Genomic DNA, 26,047 nt, shown 5'->3' with positions numbered 1-26,047 from the left:
ACCTCAATTCCTAGCCCATAAAAAGCATGTACTATAACAGTGGCATCCACCTCAAGGGCTGCTGCGAGGCTAAGTCATAATATTTGTACCAAACTTGGACCAGTGCCTGGCATAAGGGGCTGGCTTTCATTATTATGTTGGCCCAGCAACCTCACTTCTAAGAATTTATTTTAAGCAAATATTAATCAAGTGCACAAAGACACATATACACATTTTTTAATCACTTCATTATTTATAAAATGCAAAAAGTAGAAATGTCTGGTTAAAAAAAATTTTGTAATCTTTGCCTGGAATACTAGGTGGCCATTAAATATAACTGTCTTATATTTATATGTACTGACATGTACATGTGTACTGACATAAAGACATTTGTAATCTGTTTTCCAGGAGGAAAATCAAGCTAGAGAAGAATATAGTTGAACCCTAGGAAGGAGGTTTTTTTTAATCAGCGCATGTATATCTAGATGTTAACAATTGACTAATTTGTGGGTTGTATTCTTTTTGATTATCTGTATTTTCTAATTTTTCTGTATCAATCTTATCATTTGTATAATTTTTAAATGATCTGTTACATATGTTCCATAGTTCTGGCAAATCTTGTGCTGGTTGATTTTAGGTTCAATTTGATGAGATTAAGAGGTACCTGGACAGCTGTAAAGCATTATTTCCGAGTAGGTCTGAGAAGGTGCTTCCAGAAGAGATTAGCATTTGAATCAGTAAACTGAGTGAGGAAAATCTGCCCTCACCCATTGTGGGGGGACCATCCAATCTGCTGCAGGCCTGGATAGAAAAGCTCTCTCTCTGGAGTCGGGACACCCAGCTTCTGTCCTTGGATGTCAGAACTCCAGGTTCTCTGGCCTTTGCACCCAAGGACCTGCACCAAGAGTCCCAGGTTCTCCGGCTTTTGGATTTAGACACAGACACTCTACCAGCTTCCCTCGTTCTGCAGTTTGCAGACAGCCTATGCTGTGACTTCTCAGCCTCCGTAGTCGCATGAGCTAATTCCCTTAATAGATCCCCTGTCATTTATTAGGGACACTGGCTAATAAATACCCATAAGTATCTATCTATCTATACATCCTACTGGTTCTGTTTCTATTGAGACCTAATACAACTTACTAAAGAATTGTGAACACAGCATAGAAACACCAAAGTAATATGTTAGTCAAACCCTCCAAAGTAGATAGAAAAATCCATTTGGAAACATATAACGTAATGATGAACATTCAAGAACAGAGACATTCTCATTGATAATCATCACCAGTGTGTGCACACACGTACAAACACATTTACTGTTTGCATTTGCATTCCCCTGAAAGTGGAGCTAGAAACAAGGACTTGGGTGCAGATTAATTTATCTCAGAGGTGCTCATAAGAGAAAGAAGTGAGGGAGTGAGAAAAATGAAACAGAAAAGAGGAAGGCCGATGAACTATGCATTAATAATAGTAACTGCATATTAGTGAGAACTAGCACTCAGTCCCACAAGGGACTCTGAGAAACCGTGCAGAATGAAACTCAGAGGTACCCCACAGAATCACAGGAAGCCCGGAGTAATTGCTCCAGGCTTTTACTCATCAGGCAATTACTCATCAACTCCCATCGCACCAAGATTGTGGGCTGATCTGGAAGCATGAGCTCTGCAGCTCTCCTGAGCTTCCTCACTGAGCAGCTTCCTTTGTACCACAACACCTCAGCCTGCCCCTCCCCCAGCCGCCCTACCCCACCACCACACCCCTTTTGCTTCCCGCAGTGCGTTTCCTCCATCACCTTCCTATGAGAACTTCAAGTCCTCACCAGGTGTCAGGATCACCCAAAGGCCAAAGGAAGTCTGGGTGAGGTGGGGTGGTAATAGACGAAACAAGATTGACCTTAAGTTGAGTTGATAATATTTGAAGCCCAGTGATGAGCACATGGGTTCATTACACTCTTCCCTTTACTCATATATGTGTTTGAAACTTTCCATAGCAAAAAGTTAAAAATAGATCTTTGCTGTGTCAGGGATGGAGGTTCTTTGCTGGGTCTCCCTTTCAGGAAAAAAAAAAAAAAAATTTGCCATTCAACCAGGAGAAATGAAATTGACTGACAGGTTCACACCAAGGTTCACTCCAGCTTTCAAGTCGAGGTCTCATTCAGTCCAGGCCACCCCAGCCAATGGCCAAGTGCGGGGCAGGCATGAGGGCCTGGACGTTTCTGAACAAAGGGGACTCCCAAGTGGGCGGTTCTTGCTCAGGAGCTCCCCACTGGGTCAGTGGAGACCTTGTCAACCCCACATCGATGCCCTGAGTTCTCCTGGCTCCTCCAGCTTCCTTCTCTCTTTCTGTTCACAGTGGTCAGGCGTACATTGCACTCTGCGGCCTTTCCCCACTGGATCCTGCCTCTACCTCCTTTTCTTTCCCAAGTGCAGCTCCTCAATGACTCCATCTTGGCAACCGTGTCCCAAAAGACCTAAACTGACACAATTAAGATGCAGTTGCTTCCTTCCCTCCCAACCCCTTGAAAGCTCCAAAAATAATGAAATACATACCAGAGTTAAAAACATCATACTATATTTAAATGTTTGCATATATTAACGTTTTTCACACTACAAATATACAACAGCTATGTATAAAACCTGATTTTGGAAATAATATCAAAAAATACACGTGTGGTCCCTTAGGGATACAAGGTCCAGCCAAGTGGCCCTCCTCTCTTCCCATCCATGAGTAGGCCTGCCACATATCACAACCCTAGGAAACTCTCCAGGATCACCCAGGCTGGGCTGGATGGCCTTTCATATGCTCCCCGTAACACCCTGTTCTCTGCCACTAGATTACTACCCTGTGCTGGCACTGGCTGCAGACATTCTGCCCCAGCCTCCGCCTGCACCCTAACTCAGTAGTGAGAGGCTAGAGAGCCTGACGCAGAGTAGGCAGGCACTCAGTAAATAATTTTGGATCAATCACAGAATGACTGACTGAGGCATATGTCCCCAAAAGGACCCCAGATAGGACCCAGCTCCACAGTGTTCCTGCAGTTTTATAAAAGGCTTGGGAAAAGAGAGCTAGTGATTCTTTTCAGTCTCGGGGGGACATGGAGGTAGAGGAAGAAAACCACCTGGAGGTTCTGTTTTAACCCTTTCTCAAGCCTTGGGACCAGGGGCTCCTAATCAGGCACCTGTGGTGCTCTACAGCAGGGCCCCTCACAGGTCAGGAGGGATGAGATCATATCCGTTCCCTGCACTGCTTCTCTCCAAGAGGATGATCTCTTGGTTGTTTGTGAAGACAAGAGGCCCAGCAGCCTCTTCTGTTGGAATGGACCTGAGCTGGCCCCAGCCAGGCTAACCCTCTGGCCAGTCAGCCTCTGGGGTGAATCACCAGGCAGGGACCCTGGGCTGGCTGGAGCTCTGTGGACCAGTGCCAAACTTCTCTGGGAGCTTTGAGCGAGACAAGGGCTTGGGTTTCTCTCTCTGGTCCAGGTCCAGAGGAAGATCTTCCAAGGAGGAGATTTCCAAGTCACTCTCATCTTCAGAAAGCTGCAAGGGGTGAAGGGGAGAAGAAAACACATTTTGGTAAGGGAGGAGGGTGGCTGAGAGCTAAGCACGTTGCAGGATGGGAATGCAGAACGGAAATGGGGACAAATGCACACCGGGAAGAAAGCCATAGGGAGACACTACTCTTCCTGCCTTCTCAAGTCTTCCTGCCTTTGAGAACCTGTTTTAGTGACCTGAGATCACGGTGATTTCAAATATCCCTGAAATTCTACTAACCAAACCCAGGCAAGCGCCTTGGAAAGGCCTATGTGCAGAGCAGGTTGCTCTCATTTTCACTTCAACTTTGTTCAGATTTTTAACTCCCTCTTTGACAGAGCCAGAAGCCCAGAAACTCCACCGTTCCAAGTTCTTGAGCTGAATAATGCACTGTGGGCTAATGACCCACCTCCTCTCAGACGGGTTCCCTCAGGCCTGGTAAACATCCTGACTGAAGGAGCATGAGAGGAGCTTGGGAGTCCTTCAGCCCGGAAGGGTCTGCGCTGCAGCCAGCAGGACAGCTCAGAGTCGGCCAAGGGACCAGGCTACCCCCTGACCACAGCCACCTGCGTAGCAGCCCAGGCCTTCCCCTCTGGAGTCCTCAGTGCCCCTGCTGGCCACCTGTGCTTTAACACAAGCCATCCTACGCATTTTCTCCAGGAATGTAAGGCGACCAATCAGAACGCATGCAGGGTGCAGGACAGCAAGCATGCTCTGAGCAGTGCCTCAATCTGTTTGGGGCTGTTGGTGCTCTTTCACAATTTGGAAAAAGAAACAAGTTTTTTCTTCTCAATCATTTGGATGCATTACTCACAAACATACACGAGCCGTGTGATAAACCAAACACACCGTGGTAAAGAGCGGGGAGTGCTATCAAAACCCAAAGAATGGTTGCCCACCACTACCAAATTTTAGAGCAATAGCACTGATTACCCCAGGATGTACCTTTTTGATTGAGAAAGGTGAGAAAGGAGTGTGAAGTAAAGGGAGCTCTGAAGTTTTCTGCTTGAAAAATCGCAGCAGTGTGCAAGTTGTTCCCTGACGGAGGAGACAGGGGCAGTGAGGAAGGTCTGGTGATGCCAGGGAAGCTCAACGTCTGAGCTCTAAGTCTGAAAATCTGATGGTGGCTACAGTCTGAGGCAAGGCTCAGGTTTCTAAAACAGAGGTATCTAAATATTCCCATCTTGTGCTGTTACTGACTCTGATGTGCTATGCGAGGCCACTCCAGTACCACCCTTGGGGGAGTCCGCTCCACACACATATTGTCTTAGGGTCCGTGGCAGAGGGACTGGGAAGGAGCCCACTATAGGATGAGACCGGACTGGAAGAGCAGTTGCTGCAGGAAGCCAGGCACAGAGTCAGCTCCGAGGCTCTCTGAGAGGCAGGAGATGGAAGAATCCAAACTTACTGAGCATTGCTTGTATAATGAACCAAAAGGCTTTTTAATGTTAACTTGGACACAAGTATTCCAAACTGGCCATCTCTCCATGTGCACAGGGCAAAGGGAGGTCACCTGCGATGTCCCACTAGGGCAAAGGATGACACTTGCTGGACCCTCCCCAACCTTCACCCCAGGCCCCCCAAACTCAGAACTGGTTCTGTAGGGAATTGCAGGGTGAACTCTAAGCATCCTACATCCTACCTGAGGCTTCCTTCCTGGTGTGGCAGCCCTCTGTGGCCCAGCATTGGGCATAAAAAACAGACTGACCCCTCCAGCAGGCTTCTTTGCCGGAGCTTCTAGCTGCTTCTCCAGATTTTTGACCATCGACTGCACCAGTGTTCCTGGAAGGGGAAAAAGCGGCTGTGTCAGTGGCAGAAGCCTAGAAAATGAGCACTTCAGTTTTATGGGTCATGTGTCCAGGCTCCAGTGGGGATAGAGGGAATGAGCAGAACGGTCAGGAGGAAGAAGGCTGGGCAACCACAAAAAAGGAGACAGAAAAGGCCAGGCCAATGGGTGCCCAGTGAACAGAGGCTTGGCATATTCTGAAAATGTGACTGTGCAAACTTAATGACATGGCTAGTGACAGAGACTTAGGAAGCTGTGCTTCCCTCTAATGAGAGGCTGAGGCAGGACCTCTGCTCAGTGTGGGGAATGAGCTGTATCACTAGCATGCACTTAGTTCTCAACATCTTCACACAGAGACAAGAAGAAATATCATAAAGATTAGTATAGGAGGACTGCAGGCAAGAATGACTTTCTGCGAAGTCCATGCAGGAAGCAGGAGCTAAGCAGTGACAGAGATCATCAATAGATCCCTGGTGCCTGGCACACCAAGGTGATGTATGAACCTCAGGAATGACCAAGAAGCAGGAAGCTAACTACAGTCTTCTACGATTCAAACGAAATCAAGGTCTGAGCTGACTTTTGGAGCTACAACAGCCCTTGGCTCACTGATTCATTCAAGAAATGTCTGTTAAAGGCCTATGATGTAGCAGGCACTGTTTCCTCACCCTCTCATTAATCACCTTGTCCAAATACCTCACTTTACAACAAAGGAGCAGAAACCACCTGCACAAGGACAAGCAGGTAGCAAGTGGCAGAGCCAGGACTTCCTCTGAAGATTCCTAACTCCCAGTCCCAAGACCTTGCCACCCTATTGCCCTTGCCTGGCAGGGCATCAATACTTCTCCAGAGATCTGTTTCTGGTGAATTCTGATGGACTGGCAGGCTTGGCTTATGCTGTAAACATGGCCAAGTGCTACAGAGTCTATTAGGAGCAAGAACTTTACAGACTGCAAGCCTAGCCTGACATCCCAGAGTTTCTACTTACTGACCTTGGCAAGACAAAACTCTAAATTCCATATTCTTTATTCTTTAACTCACTCTTGGCTAGAAAATACAACTGAAGCCAGAAGCTGCAGGCCTCAGTTGGCAGTTTGATAGGAAAATCTTGAAAGAATGGGAGTAGACAGTTGTTTTGAAAAGAAGGATGCTCAACTAGTCATTGCAACCTGTTAGACAGAAAATAATACATTGAATGAATATTTTCATTCCAGTTACCATGACAGTTAGCTCAGGTCTCTACAATGCCCTTTTCATCAACACGTTGAATTTCTAAGCCTCTTGGCTGAAAAGGGCAAAGAGCTTCCCCATATGATGAAACAGGGTGCGTGGCCCAAAGGCAGCCTGCTATAAAGGTTGACTGACTGTCTGTGGCTGCCTCCTCTGTCTCAAGCTTTGCTGGGAAGCCACATTTTTCACAATTGAGTTGTTGCAAAAAGTGATGCTTGTTACAGTCTATGTGTTATAGAAAACTATATTTGTCAAAATGTTCATGGCAGGAAACTGTTTTCCCTTCAAGTTGTAACTGAGGTTTGCCCTGGAGGCTACTTTGACCACTGTGGTATTTAACTCTAGGACCATCAACTCTTGATCGGTGCTAATGAACTCAAACAGCATAAAAGACTATGGGGATATTCTTAACATTTGGAACACAGCTAAAGGCAGCTCTTTCTGGGGAAAAAAAAATTAGTTTACAATTAAATAAATAAACGTGACTTTAACACATTAACTTCAAAAACATCATACAGAATCTCAACTTGCCATGACATCGTTCTGTGGTCTTGGGCCAGTCATAATGTCTATGAGGCTTAGTTTCAACTTCTGTCACGATGTGTGTGGCTCAGCCTTCCCTCATCAGTGCTGTGAGGAGTAAACGAGGAGACTCGTGCGAAGAGATCCACACAGAGCTGAGCACTCAGTGAGCACCCAGAAACACCAGCACAGAGGGGAGAGCCTTCTCTCTCACGCCTCGAGCTTGCACAGAAGGAGGGAACTTCTGCTCTCCTCACCAGGATAGACAAGGATAGGAGAAACACCCTCCCAGTTTCTTCCCCACATCCTACCCTCTCCTCACAGAAGAAGCCAAGCAGAGGGGTGGGCCTGCAACACACCCTGGGCCACGGCGCACCTGAAGGAGGGCCGCTGATCCAGAAAACAGTGCCAGCTCTTTCTCTCGGAGCCTCCCCGCCCGTGTGGCTGGGTTTGAGCCGGGCTGGAGTGCACCCTACAGCTGCCTGTTTAAGGTCTTGCACATTCAGGGTCTGCTTTGCAAACCCAGCCCTGCACACAAGTAAGATCAGGATCTGGATTCGGGGAAGCTGGAGGGGCCCCCACTTTGGCCTCAAGTGCTGGTTGTTCCTCTAATCCAGCCCTAACAGAAAGTCAATGCCTCAGGCATTCCTGGGCCCTGTCACCACTATTAGAGCGAGGCTTTGATCACCTGTGGCTGGCCACTGTGTTTATTCTCTACTGGAAAGAACATGGAGGAGAAAAGAGATGAATGGCTCCCTTTGACCTCCCACAGTCAACAATTTAATGACAAAACAAGGGGTAAAATAAACCTTGCTCAAACTCTAGCTTTCTCCTGATATCTCTGCTATCCCAGAAAAAAAAAAAAATTTGAGGCGAAGGAGGACTATCCTCTCCAAGCCAAATAGAGAAAGAGATGTCAAATCAGAAAGCCTAAAGGAAGCTGAAGGGTGTTTCTGGAGCCTCGAGAAATCTGGGCTGGAGAAGGGTTTCACCCGTGGTCCCAGCCCACTCACCCGAAGGTGCCAGCTCACCTGAGCCCTGGCCAGGGGGCTGGGCATTCTCTGAGGTCTCTGTGTCAGACCAGTCCCAGTCATCCTCGGGCCGAGGCACCATCCTGGAAGGAACTTTCGGAGGCTGTAGAGACACACGCTGCACACGGTCTCCCTCTGAGTCCTCTTCAGAACTGAACGGGGGCGTGCTACTGTGAGAAGAAGAAATGAGGGATGCATGGGCCAGAAAGAAAACTTTGAAAGCCAAACTTCACCATGCTGCAAGCTGGCTTGGTTTGCTCAGGGCAGCCCTGCTCCCTCCCTCAGGCCCAGAAGATAGCTAGGAGACCCGTGGAGTGCAGCAGCCACACCAGCTTCTCCCTTAGTAGAGCCCTGCCTGTCTGAGGATCTGCCCCTCCGGAGTGGATCGGGCTTGGGGGAGGAGATGGGTAAGGGGAGGGTGGGTTTGTCTTGGCTGCGAGCACTCAAGTCCAGAGCCCAGACTGGACCCCACCTGAGGCACCTTCTATTCACATGTATCTGCCCCCACCTATCTGCAGAAGCCCGGAGGGAGCCCAGAACAGGGCTGCCTGAAGCCAGGAGCCACCACTGCAGGTGGGGCGAGAGGGCAGAGTCTGGGGCTCACCTCATCCCAGGCCCCGAGGAAGGAGGGGTGCTGGAGGGTCCATGCACTCTGGGGCGTGGAGCCGGGGTGGACACCTGGGTCAGGCCGGAGCCATGGCTGCCATGGCTTTGACGAGTTGGTGGGGGCGGCTCTGCCGGCGTGGATGGCAAGGCCCCCTGCAGGGTCCCGGTCTTTGGCTGGGCCTCTCTGGTGACCAGTGTGCTCTGCTGGCTTTTGACTGGAAACACAGAAAGGAATGACCTTTGGAGTACACCCGTGCTGGGTCTCAAGCCTAAGAGGAGGGAGAAAGCGGCTCCAACACCCTGGAAACGGACAATCACTCCCTCTCTGTGCTGTAATAACCACAGCAGATTTCACGATTGCTGCCAAATCAGGTGTTCTGCTGCTGGCCAGATTCGAGGCTGGGACCACAGTTCCACAGTTTCCTCAGAGACCAGGAGAGCAGCTGGGTGCTCCAGGGTCATGCTGTCATTATAGAAGACCAGCAGGAGTCCGCGGGCCTGAAGAGGGACTCAGCAGTCCTAGATGGACTTCACCAAGACCGCTACCCTCTCCCCCACCCACACTACAGCTGCGGCAGTGCAGGCAGCCCTGCAGGAAGACCATGCTGCCACCAGAGGTCGCCGCAGGACTGCATGAACCATCAAGATCCACTCAAACCTCCTCCCACATGTAACCTGGGGCAAGGCACTACCAAGGCAGGCAATTGGACACAGCCCCTCTGTTTTCCAAATCGCATCAAGACCTATAGCTGAGAAGAGGGGTCCCGAATCAGCAAGTTTTTATGGAAAGAGAAGAGAGAGCGCGCATCACAGGGAGTCAGACATGTGTGGATTGAGTCACAATGTAAAATGAGTTTCTTACAGTAATTCAAGATCAAAAAATGTTTGAAATACAGTTGACCTTTGAAAATGTGGGTTTGAACAGCCACGGGTTCACTTGTACATGGATTTTCTACTGACTCTGCCACATGAGACAGCAAGAGCAACCCCTCCTCTTCCTCCTCCTCCTTAGCCTACTCAACACGAAGATGACAAGGATGAAGTCCTTTATGATGATCCACTTCCCCTTAACGAATAGTAAACATATTTGCTCTTCGTTGTGGTTTTCTTAATAACACGTTCTTTTCTCGAGCTTACTTTATTGTAATAATACAGCATATAATTCATATAACATGCAAAATATGTGTTAACAGTCTGTGTTGTCGGTAAGACTTCTGGTCAACAGCAGGCTATGAGTAGTTAAGTTTTGGGGCAGTCAAAAGTTACACGCAAATTTTCAACTGCATGGGGGGGTGGCACCCCTGACCCCTGCGTTGTTCAAGGGCCAGCTGTGCACTGCTCTCAGTCAATGTGTCTACTCAGAAGTGGAGTTTTCAGGAAAGAGTGAACTGAAGAGAAGGGGAAGACAAAGACAAGCTTGCTGGGGGAAAATAACAATAGTTTCCCACGACTGTGCACCAGATACCAAGAAAAGCACCTTACCTACAGCCACATGGCTCCCGAGCATCTTCAGAGGCTATCCTTTTCCCTACAGAGGCTTGCCCTCAGCTCCACGGAAGAAAGTGGTGAATACAAACCCAGGCTGTCTGTCTGCCTCAATCTTGGGCCCTCACTGCTACCTCCCACAGCCTTGCCCCAGACAAGAGAAGAGGCAGGGTCTGAGCAGAAATGGGAGGTGAGCATTAAGACAGCACTTCCAGGACCCAGGAAAAGAATAAAGGTGCAAAGGAAAGGTCTACAAAATGCCACAAAAACACAGCGCTCATCTCACACCTCAGTAACATCTCCAGAGAAGGCAGACTCTCAGGGCCAGGGAAAGGGAAAGGCAGTGAAGGGGGCTCTCCCTCCTGGCTTTTTCACTACAGGAACAAAAGTGTGTGGGAGTGGGTGGGGCGTAGTACCTAGAAGGAGCAAGATACCTTTGCTGTCTCCTGGAAGCCAGCATTCCGAGGGTTTTTCCATTAATCCTCCCCAAGTCCCTGTCCCCTCCCTCCTCTGAGCTCCCACCACCCCTGTGCTTGGCTCCATCATGTCACCTGGTCCTGGCTGGTTTCCCAGGTGAGGTGGCAGGCCCTGGCACAGAGTCAACTTCAGCAAGTACTGAACTAAATGAAAGAGTGGGCAAATGAATGAATGACCATTTGACTGAATGAGCAAAAGGATGTACATTTAAATTGGAGCATGAAAAGCAGATTGGCAACCAGGACGAATACCCTTCTGTCTGAGATTTCTGTGCAAGACTAAAAACCATCCTTTCCTTAGAGATTTTAAGACCAGAAGTTTAAACTAAATATTATAGTTTCCCAGGTCAACTCATTTTTTACCATATTTTCATGCCAAAATGACAATGCTTTTAAACACAAAATACCTGCTTTGTACTTGTCCAAGTAATAATTTCTATGAGCTCACAGGATTGCTATGTTAGTGTTATTTTCTCCTAATTCACATGAGGCAAAATAAAAATAAGTTATAAAATGATTGGTAGATGTAGCAACTAAAATCATCTCTCATATCTTCAGAGATACCTGAGCCATACTGTGCAAAATTTTTTTTGCATGAAGAGCTCAGGTTGGTTCTTCCTGGACACAGGAGATACAGAACTAGCCTCCTTCTGGTCACATGTGTCCCTGACTGAAGAGACAAAGTAAAAGGAGCAGGACAGCACCCTGCATAAGCGGACCAGATCCACTGAAGCCCTCCCCAGAGCCTCCAATCACAGCAGCCCAGGGCCTCTGGGAACCTTCTAGAAACAGGGGGCTCTCAAACCTGGGAACACAAATACCCTTGCTCCATAAGAACAGACTCAAGGGTCCTGGTCCACAGAATTTAGTGTTCCACCAGAACCACAGGGCCTTCTTTTGTCATGACCCCCAGAGCATGGACAAATGGTAAAGTAGCAGCTATGACCTGGCCCAAAGAACCAACTCTGAGCTCTGAGAATTCATCCGTGTGCAGAACTGGCCCAGCCTCTCATGCCCTCCCATGGCCAGAGCAGGGGCTATCTGAGCTCTGTGGAAGTTTACATTTGATTGATATTTGCCTCCACCTGCAGCTCCAACGTTCCCAGGCCTCTGCCTGCCTCCCCAGGCTGGCACACCTGGTGTGTAGAGCCAGAAACTGAATAGGCTGCTCTCTGTTGAAGAGACACTCAACTGTGGTCGCAGCAAGCCAAGCAGTGCAGAAAGAAGGTGCTAAGGGAGGCAGCATGTCTGCACAGGGACAGTTCAGGCTGACAACAGGCTCCAGCTCCGGCTCTCCTCCAACTTCCCGGAGTGACCCTGGACAAATGCCCCCACTCCCACCCCAGATCCTATTTCCTCAACAGAGAACTTCTGGACTCAGTCACCTGTGAGAACCCTACCAGCTCAGCCCTTCAGAGAAGTGCCCCTAATGGGGGACAAAGACTATACCCGCCTCATGTGCAAACAAGTCTTGGCAAGAATGGGACCCTTCCAGGTCACAGCCCTGAGCGAGCCCTCTCCCCAGTGTACCTGAAGGCTGCCCATCTGGCTGGGACACCACAGCGCCATTCTCCTGTCTCTCCTTCACTCTGCTGGTGACTTCCTTGGCAAGCTTTCCCCTCAGACTCAGAAATTCAGAAAACTTCCGGGCCTTCTGCTCCCGCTGGACTCTCAGCAGGGATTCCAGGTGTCTGAGAGTCTGAATCGAGATTCCCTTTGCATCCTAGAGGAGACAGGAGTTCACCTTTACAGACAGAGGCTACCCTTCTTTTCCTTCCCCTAAGCCTCTCACACCTGCTACCTGCTGCTGCTGGCCTGGGAGTCTGTGATCAGTGCCTGGTGTTTTTCTTGCAGGAGTGGGGGGCATGAAATGAGGATCAGAGATGGGTAAGCAGCGGCTTCAAAGCTGCTGAAAGTGCAGTGGTTTGGGGTTTAAGAGCACCATCAAAATGTGCACAGCAGGATAATGCAAAGGACTGCATCACAATTCTAACCACATCCTAGCATAAGGGACTTCACTGGAACATGCTTTTCTACATCTGACTGAATCCTAGGATAAGAGACCATAGCTTGCTCATTTTTGTACCCCCAATTACCATTATTATGCCAAACACACTGTCCATGGCTAACAATGTTTAAAAAACTAAACTGCTGTAAACACAATTCAAGTACCCTTTCAAGACCTACTGGAAGTTGCTCAAGCTTTTGACATCCACCCAGAGCCCATGGGAGGGTCTAGGGAGGCATCTGAATCCAAGATGAGGATTCATGCAAGGTTAGAAAGGAACGTCTTAATCAAGTCTAAATATAGGGCCAAAATTAGAGTAGTCAGTAGTTGAAAACGATCAAAGCAGTGAGCATTCTTCCTAAAATAACCCTACCTGTCTATTTTATTTTTTTCTAACTTACTCTACACAAATAGTATTTCCAATAGTGTAGTGCTTGGTTAATTTAATAACAAGTGTGTTTTTATTTAATAATAGATTTCATTGGTGCTTCTAACAATAACATACATGTTCTGGTTAAGCACAATGGCATTCAAATACTAGTTGGAGAGAGAATCCATAGACCCTTTAAAGGAACTGGATCACTGCTGCAGACTCCCTGAGATGCCAAAGACCTGTGAGTCTGCTTGCTTTCTCAATGGGGAGGCTCATGATCTAGGGCTGCCTGGAAATAGACTCAGTCCTGTTGGTGGGGCACAGTGTGAGTGAGACCAGACTTTAGGACTGCAGGCTGCGTGGAAGCAGGCTGAGGCCTGTGACTGCCAGCTTTCCCCCACTTCCCTGGCGACCTGTATGACTCAGTAGAGGCAGCCATAATCCCCCTGGGAATATAACTCCACTGGACTAGGAACCACACCCCCATCCCCCACAGCAGCTGCAGCAAGCCTCACCCAAGGAGAGGCTGAGCTCAGACGTGTCTATTCCTGGCCCCACCTGGTGGTCTTCCTCTACCCGCCCTGGTAGCTGAAGACAAAGGTCATAATCTCTTAGGAGTTATATGGCCATGCCCATCACCTGAGAAACCTGAATACTTAACCAGGTGTCCCTAGGGCAAGTAGGCAAGTATGCATCCTCCCTATAGGGCCACAGCTTGAAAGCACCACCTCCTAGCTGGAGGCCAACTAACACAAAACCAGTGCACTAAACAAAAACTAAACAAAAAAAGAAAAAAAGAAAGACCCTCAAGAGTCCACTTCACTCCTCTACTACCTCCACCGGAGCAGGCGCTGGAATAGTATCCACGGCTGCAATGGATCACATCACAGGACTCTTTGCAGAGACTCCCCAGTACCAGCCTGTAACTCCACTGGGTGGCTAGACCCAGAAGATCAAAAACAATCGCTAGAGTTCAGCTCTCAGGAAGCTCCATTCCTAGGGGAAAGGGGAGAACACCACATCAAGGGAGCACCCCATGGGACAAAAGAATCTGAACAGCAGCCCTTGAATCCCAGATCTTCCCTCTAACAGAGTCTACCCAAATGAGAAGGAACCAGAAAAACAATTCTGGTAACATGACAACACAAGGTTCTTTAACTCCCCCAAAAATCATACCAGCTCACTAGCAATGGATCCAAACCAAGACGAATCTCTGAATTGCCAGAAAAAGAATTCAGAAGGTCAATTATTAAGCTAATCAAGGAGGCACCAAAGAAAGGTGAAGTCCACCTTAAAGAAATCAAAAATATGATACAAGATATGAAAGGAAAATTTTTTAGTGAAATAGATAGCATATATAAAAAGCTATCACAACTTCTGGAAAGCAAAATCACACTTAGAGAAATGCAAAATACACTGAAAAGTCTCAGCAATAGAATCAAACAAGCAGAAGAAAGAACTTCAGAGCTCAAAGACAAGGCTGTCAAATTAACACAATCCATCAAAGACAAAAAAGAATTTTAAAAAAATGAACAAAGTCTCCAAGAAGTTTGGGACTGTGTTAAACATCCAAAACTAAGAATAATTGTTATTCCCAAGGAAGAAGAGAAATCTAAAAGCTTGAAAATTGAAATCATCTTTGAGGGAATAATGGAGGAAAACTTTCCCAGCCTTGCTAAAGACCTAGGCATCCAAATACAAGAAGCTCAAAGAACACTTGAGAAATTTATCACAAAAAGATCATCACCTAAGCACACAGTCAACAGGTTATCTAAAGTCAAGATGAAGGAAAGAATCCTAAGAGCTGTGAGGCAAAAGCACCAGGTAACCTATAAAGGAAAACCTATCAGACTAACAGCAGATTTCTCAGCAGAAACCCTACAAGCTAGAAGGGATTGGGGTCCTATTCTTCAGCCTCCTTAAACAAAACAATTATCAGTCAAGAATTTTGTATCCAGTGAAACTAAGCTTCATAAATGAAAGAAAGACATAGTGTTTTCCAGACAAACAAATGCTGAGAAAATCTGCCACTACCAAGCCAGCACTACAAGAACTGCTAAAAGGAGCTCTAAATCTTGAAACAAGTCCTTGAAATATACCAAAAGAGAACCTCCTTAAAGCATAAGTCTCACAGGACCTATACAACAATAACACATTTAAAAAAAAAAAAAAAGGCAAGGTATTCAGGCAACAAATAGCACAGTGAATAGAATAGTACCTCACATCTCAATACTAACATTGAATGTAAATGGCCTAAATACTCCACTTAAAAGATACAAAATGGCAGAATGGATACGAATTCACCAACCAAGTTTCTGCTGTCTTCAGAAGACTCACCTAAACTCACATTAGGACTCACATAACTTAAGGTAAAGGGGCGGAAAAAAACATTCCATGCAAATGGATACCGAAAGCGAGCAGGAGTAGCTATTCTTATAGCAGACGAAACAAACTTTAAAGCAACAGCTGTTAAAAAAGACAAACAGGGACGTTACATAATAATAAAAGGAATAGTCCAACAGGAAAATATCATAATTCTAAATATATACGCACGTAACACTGGAGCTTCCAAATTTACAATACAATTACTACAAGACCTAAGAAATTAGATTGACAGCAACACAATGATAGTGGGGGATTTTAAGACTGCACTGACAGCACTAGACAGGTCATCAAGACAGAAAGTCAATAAAGAAACAATGGACTTAAACTATAACCTACAACAAATAGACTTAACAGATATTATAGAACATTCTACCCAACATGAATAGAATATACATTCTATTCATCAGCACATGGAACATTCTCCAAGACAGACCAAATGATAGGCCACAAAACAAGTCTCAGTAAATTTAAGAAAACTGAAACTATATCAAGTACTCTTCCAGATCACAGTGGAATAAAATTGGAAATCAACTCCAAAAGAAACTTTCAAAACCATGCAAATACATGGAAATTAAATAACTGGTTCCTGAATAATCAGGTGTTGAGTCAACAATGAAATCAAGATGGAAAATTAAAAGTTATTTGACTGAACGATAATAGTGACACAACCTATCAAAACCTCTGGGATACAGCAAGAGAAGTGCTAAGAGGAAAGTTCATAGCATTAAATGCTTACATCAAAAAGTCTGTGGTCAGGCGCAGTGGCTCACGCCTGTAATCCCAGCACTTTGGGACGCCGAGGTGGGTGGATCAGGAGTTTGAGACCACCCTTGCCAATATGGTGAAACCCCATCTCTACTAAAAATACAAAAAAATTTTGCTGGGCGTGGTGGCGCATGCCTGTAATCCCAGCTACTCAGGAGGCTAAGGCAGGAAAATACCTTGAACCAGGGAGTCAGAGGTTGCAGTGAGCCGAGATCACGCCACTGCTCTCCAGCCTGGTGACAGAGCGAGATTCCGTCTCAAAAAAAAAAAAAAAAGTCTGAAAGAGTACAAATACATAATCTAAGGTCACACCTCACGGAACTGGAGAAACAAGAATAATCCAAACCCAAGGAGACAATGGATCAGGACGAGTGGCTGAGGAACGCGCCCAGAAGCCTTGGGCAGCAGCACTGGAGGTCCTAAGGACTGCGGACTGTCCTTAAATGAGGAGGGAGCTTCCCAGAGTGGGGATAGTCAGCATCACTAATTACCAGGAAAATGCAAATCAAAACCACAATGTGATACCACCTCACTCCTACAAGAATGGCCATAATCAAAATATCAAAAATTAGTAGATGTTGACATGGATGTGGTGAAAAGGGAACACTTTTACACTGTTGGTGAGAATATAAAGTAGTACAACCACTATGGAAAACAGTGTGGAAATTCTTTAAAGAACTAAAAGTAGATCTACCATTTGATCCAGCAATCCTACTACTGTGTATCTACCCAGAGGAAAAGAAGTCATTACATGAAAAAGATACTTGCACATGCATGTTTATGGCAGCACAATTTGCAATTGCAAAAATGTGGAAGCAGCCTAAATATACAATCAACGAGTGGATAAAGAAACTGTGATATATATACATACCATGGAATACTACTCAGCCCTATAAAGGAACGAAATAATGGCATTTGCCGCAACCTGGATGGAATTGGAGACTATTATTCTAAGTGAAGTAACTCAGGAATGGAAAACCAAACATCATGTGTTTTCACTCATATGTGGGAGCTAAGCTATAAGGATGCAAAGGCATAAGACTGGTACATTGGAATTTGGGGGAAAGAGCATGGGGGTGGCGAGGGATAAAAGACTACACACTGGGTACAGTGTATACTGTTCAGGTGATGGGTGCACAAAATCTCAGAAATCACCACTAAGAACTTATTCATGTAACCAAACAACACCTGTACCCCCAAAACCCATTGAAATAAAAAAATAATTAAATTTCAGATATTTTATCTCAAAATAAAATATACATACATGTATATACATACATATATGTAACTGCTAAAAAACTACAGGAAAATATGTTGTTATTTCTCAAAAACAAACCCACAAACAATTGGTGCCAGACATAGCTTTCAATGACGCCCACACACAGCCACCTGCTGAGTGGACACAGCCACATATACCACAGATGATGGGCTTGCAGATGGATCCTTCCCAAGGGGGGACCTGTCCATCGGCCAGATTGAGCCAATTAAATTCCCTCTAGCAAAAAAATTAGAGACACAGAGGGAAGTAACCAATGAGTGGAGAACACTGAGCAGTCAGGACTCAGGGTAGCATCACCAGCCAAATAGGGCCAGTCTTGAGAAGCTGCTGGAGAAACAGAGGAAAGATACCACACTGCCACTGTGAAGTGAGAAAGGCATGCGGATGCCAAAGGAGCCCGGGCTGCCACAAGTTGAGATGAATGAGCTCACAATGCAAAGAACGATCGATCATTTGTCTGTTTGAGAGTGCTTAGTGTCTAAATCACAGGTATCAGTCCTTAAAACGGTGGCCCTGAAACTCACCTTCCTTATCCCCATGCTTTTGAGCTTCTCTTCCAGGGTGTCCTCCAGGATTGGTCTGAAGTGCTTCAGCAAGGTGGGGTTATGCCTCAGAGCTGCCAGCACCTTCTGCTGTTCATCCTGGGAGTCGTCCATCTCTGTAGCATGAGACAATCACCCAGATCAGCCTGGGCACCTGAGTTCTCCATTCCTAGAGCCCCACTGCACCTGCCAAGCCCTCATACTGCCAGGGATCCTGGTCTCTAGCCTGTGAGCCCAGGGCCACTGACCCCTCCTGAGTGTCCATCCTTGGGTCAGAAGCTGGGATATTTCTGCTCCTGGGTACCACTGCCTTGGACTCTCCACACATCTTTACATTTCTCATCCCCCGCCAGTCTGGATCTCCAAGACCTGGGCTCAGTCAGTCCTACCACAGGTTAACTCAGAACTTGGAGCTTGCACTTGAGCTCTTAAAACAGTTGTTCTCTGGGCTCCCTTCTGATCTCAGATTCCAGGCCCCACTGCTGTGGGTTCCAGCCTAATCCTAGCCCCACCTGATACCCTCATCTCATTTCCATGCCAGGCTCAATTCTGGTCCAGGTGATAAACTGGTGGACAAGATAGACAGATCGCTGCTCCCTCAAGTTTACTCTCTAGGCCAGGGATTCTCCCTCTAACTTTAGCATATGTCAGAATCACCTGGGCATGGGTTAGAAATTAATAGTCCCGGCCGGGTGCGGTGGCTCACACCTGTAATTCCAGCACTTTGGGAGGCCGAGGTGGGCAGATCACGAGGTTAGGAGATCAAGACCATCCTGGCTAACATAGTGAAATCCCGTCTCTATTAAAAAATACAAAAAATAAGCCAGGCGAGGTGGCGGGCACCTGTAGTCCCAGTTCCTCGGGAGGCTGAGGCAGAAGAATGGCGTGAACCCAGGAGGCAGAGCTTGCAGTGAGCCGCGATCGCGCCACTGCACTCCAGCCTGGGTGACAAAGCAAGCCTCCATCTCAAAAAAAATTAAAATAAAATAACAGTCCCTCACCTCACCCTCCAAAGAGTCTGATTCCATAAGTCTGGGGGAGGGCCCTAGAATCTGCATTTTAACATATTGAGATGATTCTTATGGAGGTAAGCCACAGACCATACTTTAAGAGTGATCTGAGGCTAGCAAAATAAGCAATTACAATTAAATGTGGTAAGTGCTACAAATGAGCAGTCCAAGGTGAGTCAGGGAAGGCATCCTACAGTGTTCTTCAGGTTCCACATGGGGGCCTCTGTGGTAAGAGCGGGACTCACTCAGTAGAAATTAACTGAACAAGTAGCATGAGTGTAATCTGGCTAAGGCTGGATGCTAAGGACAGCGAAGTTCATCTCTCATCCCCCAAGGACCTCACTCACAATCAAGGGTGGTGAATTTCACTGCTGGCTGCCTGTTGGAATCACCCCAGGCTGATTCCATCAGAATTTCTCAAGGCGGACCCAACACTTGATATTTATATTTTGAATTCTCTAGATATTCTAATAAACAGCAAAGCCTGAGAAACAATGATTCTAGGACAATGGTCCTTAACTGTGAGCCAAAGCATCAGCATTACCTGTAACTTGTGGGATGCAGATTCTCAGCTCCTACTCCAAACCTACTGAATCAAAAATTCTACAGCTGGAACCCAGAAATCTGGGTTATAACAATCCCTCCCCTACCACCCACTCACCCCCGACCCTGCGTGGTTCTGCTCAATCAAGTTTGCACCAGGACATGAGCCTCAACCTTGTCTTCACATTAGAATCACCTGGGGACCTTTAAATGCTACTGATGCCTGGAGCCCAACCACTCCATGTTCTGCTTTAGGTAATGTGGGGGTGTAGCATGGTCCTCTAGACAGTTCAAGCTTCCTAGGTGATTCTTAATGTTTAGCCAGTTGTAGACAGCCACTGGTCTCATGGTGGTTCTCAAACTTGAGCAAGAATCAGAATGCCCTGGAGAATGTGAAAACAGACTGCTGGGTCCTGCCCCCAGAGTTTCTGCTTCAGTTTGTCTGGGATGGGGTCTGAGAATTACAACTCTGCATTTCTAACAAATTCCCAAGTGATGCTGTTGCCTGCTGGTCTGGGATGGGAAGAGGTAGACAAACAGTCTGCTAAGCAAGTAAAACCTCCACTGTAACAGCACAAGCACGGCCATGGGATCCCCCTGACTCATGGATCTCAGCCTCCTTCTCTCTAGAACCCTGCATCCACTGTTTGAAGATGTGATTCATCCTACCTGAGGACTTTGTGTCACTCAACAGATACTTTCCTCAAAAGTGATATGCAATTCTAATTTTTACAACTATATCCCAAGGTTAAATGCACTGGGAGGGTAGGGGGAGGCAGTAGAGGACTAACTGGTTAAATAAATTTTAGTTCGTCCACCTAAGGAAAGACTGCAAAGCCCTGAAAAAGTAATGAAGCAGTTCTCTTTAAAGGGATATGAAACCATTTCTCAAGTAAGTTGTTAACAATACAACTGACTGCAGAACAATGTGTACAGTGTGTTCCCATTTGGGAAAAGGGAGAAGAACGGGTACACACATGTGCTTATATTTGCACATACTCCCATGTAGCATGAGACAATACACGAGAAACCATTAACAGTGAAACTTCTGGAGAGGAAACTGGATAGCTGGGCAGAAGGGAGGCCTGCTTCTCACTGCATACCCTTTTATACCATTCCTTTTTTTTTTTCCCCAAGGATTACCATCTCAAAAATAAAGAAAAATATTACATTAAAAAATAAAGTACCCCATGATGAGCTCTTTGATGGCACAATTAAAACCTGTCTGGGTGTATCTGTGGGGAACTTTGAAATTGTCATATTGCTGCCTTGCTCAGACGAATGGGCCCTGGTCAGTAGCTTTTCCAGTCAGCACTCACTCATCTGTCCTGGGAGCTTCCTCTCCCTGACTATCCTAAGAGCTCCTTGCAGTCTGGGAGCATCTCTCTTTTTTTCACTTTTCTTTGGCATCCCTTGGCTACATCTGGTTGAGAGGTCTGCGAATCAGAGTCAGTCACCGAATAGGGTGAATAAAAACAGCAGGTACCCAGTGCTCTGAAAAGGGAGCTGAGGTGGATTCCTACGCATTAGTTAGGCCCTGTGGGACCTGTCTGCAGCACACTCACAACGTAGAACAAAACAGCAAATGCCGTTTTAAGACAACTCAGCGAGTTCTCTTCCACTGCTCTGCATAGTCACAGGTGAGTCAGTGGGGCAGGCTGTGAATCAGAAGTCCCTCCAAAACCTCACTCAGCTACCTTCTAGCTTTGTGACTCTGGACAAGCTAATGACTTCTCTGGGCCTGGGCTTCCCCATCACTAAACCAGCAGATTGTATGTCAGTATCTGCGTGTCACATACCTGGCACACAGAAGGTGTTAAGAAAACTATTTCATGTCCTTAGTTCCCTCCACTCCAGCTTTGGATGTTCAGATACAGTTAAGTAGAGAGAAACTAAACAAGAAGGAGGGCAACAAATCTGTTTCTGCACTGGACACCCAGGAAAGAAAGTAAGGTCCCACCTTCCTCTGGAGAGTCCTCCTCTGCGTCCGCAGCCTTTGGCACCTCATGGGTCCCTGAAGAGAGGAGGAACGGTTAGTGGCGCCGGTGCCCTGAACCCCATCCCAGACTAGGAGAAAAGTACAGGACTCCAGCTGAGTATAAACCAGAAAGAGAAAACCCTCCAGTCAGTTCATCTTGACTGTAGAAAGGCAGGATGCAGCAGACACTGGGGGCAGAAAAATCAGAGTCCACACACTAGCTCTGCCCCTCGCTATCTGTGAAAGAGGCAAGTCCTTGAACCCCTCTAAGCCTTAGTTTCCCAGTCTAGAAAATGAGGATAATAATATCGACACCACATTCAATAGTGAGACAATGTAATGAGACGATGAATCTGAAGTGGCTGGGGAAGGGTGTAGCACATGGCTGTTATTACTGGCTCTGTTCTGGCTCCATCCCTCAAGAAGTTCAGGGCCACAGGGGTCGGGCCTCTCTGAACTGGCTGCATGGCTGGGAAGGGGGTGGGAGGAGGGCAAGATAGGAGGAAATGTGAGTTTGCAATAAAAGGCAGAAGTGTAGCTAAAGCCATAGGACAGGGGAGTTGGGGGTGGAGGATGAAGGGCCAAACTTCACAAAGGGCTGTCCAAGGTCCTCTAAACAGGAGTAGTCCCCTGCGGGTTGCCGTCTACCTTTAGATGCCAGCACCTGCACCCCATTACACACAGATACATGCATCCCCATACCAGAGTACCCAAGAGGAGGAGACTGTATATGCCAAACAGGACACAGTCACATGAGGTTGGGGTCAACTTGCTGAACACTGGGAACAAGGTAAAGGTTGCTGGCAACGCTGAATCCTAATTTTCCTCATTCGCTGCAGGCATGGTGAATTAGAAAAGCCTTCTCATGAACCCCCACTCTACCCAAAACCACCCTCCTCCCCACTGCCTCCATCCCTCTATAGACAGGAGCAAACCAGGCAGGAAGCTCTGCCAGCTGCATGGAAAGCCTTCAGCACAAACGCAGCTGCAGGCTGTGTGTCCCAGACGCCTGACACTACATGTCCACAGGCGGCTGTCACCCATCCACCACCCGTGAATTGATTGGGGGGAGGGAAAAGGAGGGAGAAAAGCCAGACACAACAGTCAAGACTGCTACACACTGCCCTGTGTAGACTTACCTTCCACCTTCCTGAGGGACAAGGACTGGATCTGCAAAGAGGTGGAATAGAGCGGGTTACAACCAGCAGAGAACGTTGTGAGAACTCTGCTTCGAGCAGTGTGTCTGCCTAGCACAGTGAGGAAGGGATGGTTACTGATTTCATGCCTCCCATTGGGAACTGGAAGGAGCTCAGATGCACCACCCCAGTCTCCCGACACATCTCTGGGGTCCGTGTGTGAAAGGGAATGGCAGCATGCTCCATTTTCCAAGGTGGGGGGGGCAAGAATGTCCCCTCTTCAAAGAAGAATTAAGGCTCGAGGGCGGGAACCCCATAGAAACAGAGTGGGACAGGCACACAGTTGTTCCTATTGGTATAATTCATGGGAAACAGCCAGGGCAAAGGAGAGGCTCCCTCCCACAATGTGGGCAACTGAGCAGAGCACTCCCTGGGAGGAAGGAGTCAGACATGATCCCGGACAGGAGGCCAGATGTAGACATTCACTGAACGATCTGCTCAACCCCCCTGCTCCAAGAAGTTCCTCTTCCTTCCTCCTTCATGGCTGCAGGCAGGACAGCCACAGGTGTGTGGCTTCACACCACAGCCGGACCCAGCGTCAGGTTTGGGCAGAGAGCTCTGGACTGGCAATGAATGAAATCAAGAGCTGTTGGCAACCAACTGTTTGTGGTTTTCTTGGTTTATATATTTGTTTGTTTTACCACATGAAACAGATAAGAAGCAGAAGCTGATCTTCAGGGTAAAAGGGAAAAATAAAGCAGTTATAGAGAAAGTAACAGAGACACACAGAAGAGGAAAACTGATGACCACATTCATATCTCTGGTTTCAGTTTACTCCCAGACTCAGCTGCTCCCTGCCGTGAGCTCTGTGAGATGCTCCATCTACCCTTATGACAAACTCCCTTTTCTGCTTAAGTTTGGGTTGCTTTTTATCACCTGCGGTGGCACATACTGATGTATGACTCATCCAGTGTCCATTCCCCACTGCTGTCTCCTTTGCCTACCTCACTCCAAACTGCAGAACTAGCTGTTTACTTTCCCAGCCTGCTTTGCAGCTGTAGTTTCCCACGTGACACAGCTTTAACCAGCAACATAGATAAGCACAAGTCTTGGGAAGGGACTATGTCATCAACTTCTTCTGCCAAATATGGTTGTATGGTTGGGGCTACAGTAGTCTGCTTGCAACTATGAAAGTGAAGCGGGAAACAAAAGTCATCACACTGAAGATGGTAAAAAGAAAAACACAGTCTGGATTCACAATGGCATACTTCTGCTGCTAACCAAGCCCAGCAACTGTCACCTCTCTTGCTGTGACAATAAAAATAAGCCCCTATTAGCCTATTCTGTTATCTTTAGCCAATAGGCTCCTAACTGAATCATTTGCAAACAAGAGTTCTGAGTAACATACAGGACATTATAGCCAGCAGGGAACATTGTGGAAACTCTGCCGTGGTTTCCTCCTTAGGACACCTCCAGACTAGAGTTCAGTGCAGAGCTGAGTGTTTTGCGGGGGAAACTGAAAAGTAGCAAGAGAGTGGGGTAGTTATGTCACCTGGGTGAAATGTGGCTGGGTGTGCGGGAAAGCACAAATAGCAAGGGGTGCAGGAACAAGAGGCCAGGACTAGGCAGTAACAATGGGTGCTCAGCCCAGGGAAGTTGTGTGGAGCCTGGTCCATGAGGTGAGTGGGAGCAGAGGAAGATACAGATTTTCCATGGACCTGGGGCTCGGGAGGGAGAGCTCAGCCTGGACTGGGCAGAGAATTGTCAGCAATAGGTAAAGAGTCACAGGGGCCAGCTTTAGGAGAAAGGTGTTAAGTGAGTGCCTTTTCATCACACTGCCTTCTCTCTCACCTCATCAGAGACTGTTCCTTTATGAAAAAGGTACTGGTTAAGGAATTCTGCCTGAGAACACTGTGTAAAAAACACAAGCTTTGCATTCTTCCTGCCTGGCCAGGGTTAAATCTCATCACTTACAGAGTGCCCCATGAAGACTTGAGCGAAGCACTTCCCTTCTCCAGTGTATTTCACCATCTGTCAAATGAAGATGGGGAGAAGGGGATGCCTACCTTGAAGGACAGTAGTGAGGCTTAAACGAGGTAGTAAGCAAAGTATCAGTGAGGTGCTGAGCATTTTATATGGTCTCTGCTGTTAGAGTGGCCCCATGTGCCAGCAGCCCCTAAGGAGACGGCACATCTTCAGCCTGGAAGGAGGCAGCTACAGCCTAATGATTTTGTGCCCTTCATGCCAGAGGACTTTTCTCTCTCCTTAAGGAGCCTGAGTGGTAAGACTAGCACTAAGCCCAGAAGAATCCAAGGAGATCCTCACGGGAAAGAGGCCCAGGGACACCAAGGCCTGGCTGAAAGGGGGGACAGACCTACCATCTCCTCCTGGGAGGCAATGATCCTAGCTTGCTCTTGCAGCTGGGCACGGAGGGCGCTGATCTGGCGCTGGGACTGGGCAGCTGCCTTCTTCTGATCCTGAGACAGGGAGGCCTGGAGCCTCTGGTTCTCCTCCTGTAGCTGGCAGGCACAAGATGGCTGGTCAGTCAAATGTCTGCAGGGACATCTGAGTGCCCAGTATCTGCAGGCCCAGCACCTGTAGGCAACTGCCAGGCAAGCATGGTAAAGGATTTTGAGATCTGGACAGGCTTTTTTTTTTTTTTTTTTTTTTTTTGAGACGAAGTCTTGCTCTGTTGCCCAGGCTGGAGTGCAGTGGCCGGATCTCAGCTCACTGCAAGCTCCGCCTCCTGGGTTCACGCCATTCTCCTGCCTCAGCCTCCCGAGTAGCTGGGACTACAGGCGTCCACCACCTTGCCTGGCTAGTTTTTTGTATTTTTTAGTAGAGATGGGGTTTCACCGTGTTAGCCAGGATGCTCTCGATCTCCTGACCTCGTGATCCGCCCGTCTCGGCCTCCCAAAGTGCTGGGATTACAGGCTTGAGCCACCGCGCCCGGCCTAGTTTTTTGTATTTTTTAGTAGAGATGGGGTTTCACCGTGTTAGCCAGGATGCTCTCGATCTCCTGACCTCATGATCCGCCCGTCTCGGCCTCCCAAAGTGCTGGGATTACAGGCTTGAGCCACCGCGCCTGGCCTAGACCTGGACAGGCTTTCTAACAAGACTACCTTCAAGTCTGTGGACATTTTTGCGCTGTGCCTAAGAAGTAAGAATGGAAGGCATGCGTTTAAGACTAGGAGAAAAAGGGCTGTCTGTCAGGTGTAGCCACCCATTGAGGAACAGTCAGATAAATTAAAACCATTTGAAAATCATCAAATGGATGTTTTTAGGTGAAAACAAGAAGTGAAGAAAACAAGTTAACACGCTACTTCTGATGTAACAGCAGAAATAAAGTGAAAATATTTATTAATATTTGCATAAAGAAACTTTAGAAG

The 26,047-nt window shown here is 47.3% G+C and overlaps 1 protein-coding gene across 6 annotated transcripts in view; it reads right to left on the bottom strand.

Moving 5' to 3' along the window:
• Positions 1-2,530: 2,530 nt before the first annotated feature.
• The window catches only part of DZIP1L (DAZ interacting zinc finger protein 1 like), a 53,498-nt gene continuing 29,981 nt past the window's right edge, over positions 2,531-26,047 (bottom strand). For 4 of the 6 annotated variants that reach the window (XM_038002829.2, XM_038002826.2, XM_038002827.2 and 1 more), the window contains 10 exons: positions 25,037-25,177; positions 24,633-24,689; positions 22,662-22,692; positions 21,505-21,558; positions 17,974-18,107; positions 12,170-12,362; positions 8,677-8,893; positions 8,073-8,239; positions 5,149-5,288; positions 2,531-3,512 (listed from right to left, as the gene is read on the bottom strand). In XM_038002829.2, the coding sequence (XP_037858757.2) occupies positions 3,351-3,512; positions 5,149-5,288; positions 8,073-8,239; positions 8,677-8,893; positions 12,170-12,362; positions 17,974-18,107; positions 21,505-21,558; positions 22,662-22,692; positions 24,633-24,689; positions 25,037-25,177 (1,296 nt within the window). In that variant the 3' untranslated portion in view covers positions 2,531-3,350. The other 2 variants (XM_073023587.1, XM_073023588.1) reach the window with 2 other exon arrangements.

This window comes from Chlorocebus sabaeus, chromosome 15, assembly GCF_047675955.1.
Source record: "Chlorocebus sabaeus isolate Y175 chromosome 15, mChlSab1.0.hap1, whole genome shotgun sequence".
In the NCBI taxonomy this organism is placed as follows: domain Eukaryota; kingdom Metazoa; phylum Chordata; class Mammalia; order Primates; family Cercopithecidae; genus Chlorocebus; species Chlorocebus sabaeus.
Note: the sequence above shows the minus strand (reverse complement) of the source record. Positions and strands in the feature narration are given on the sequence as shown.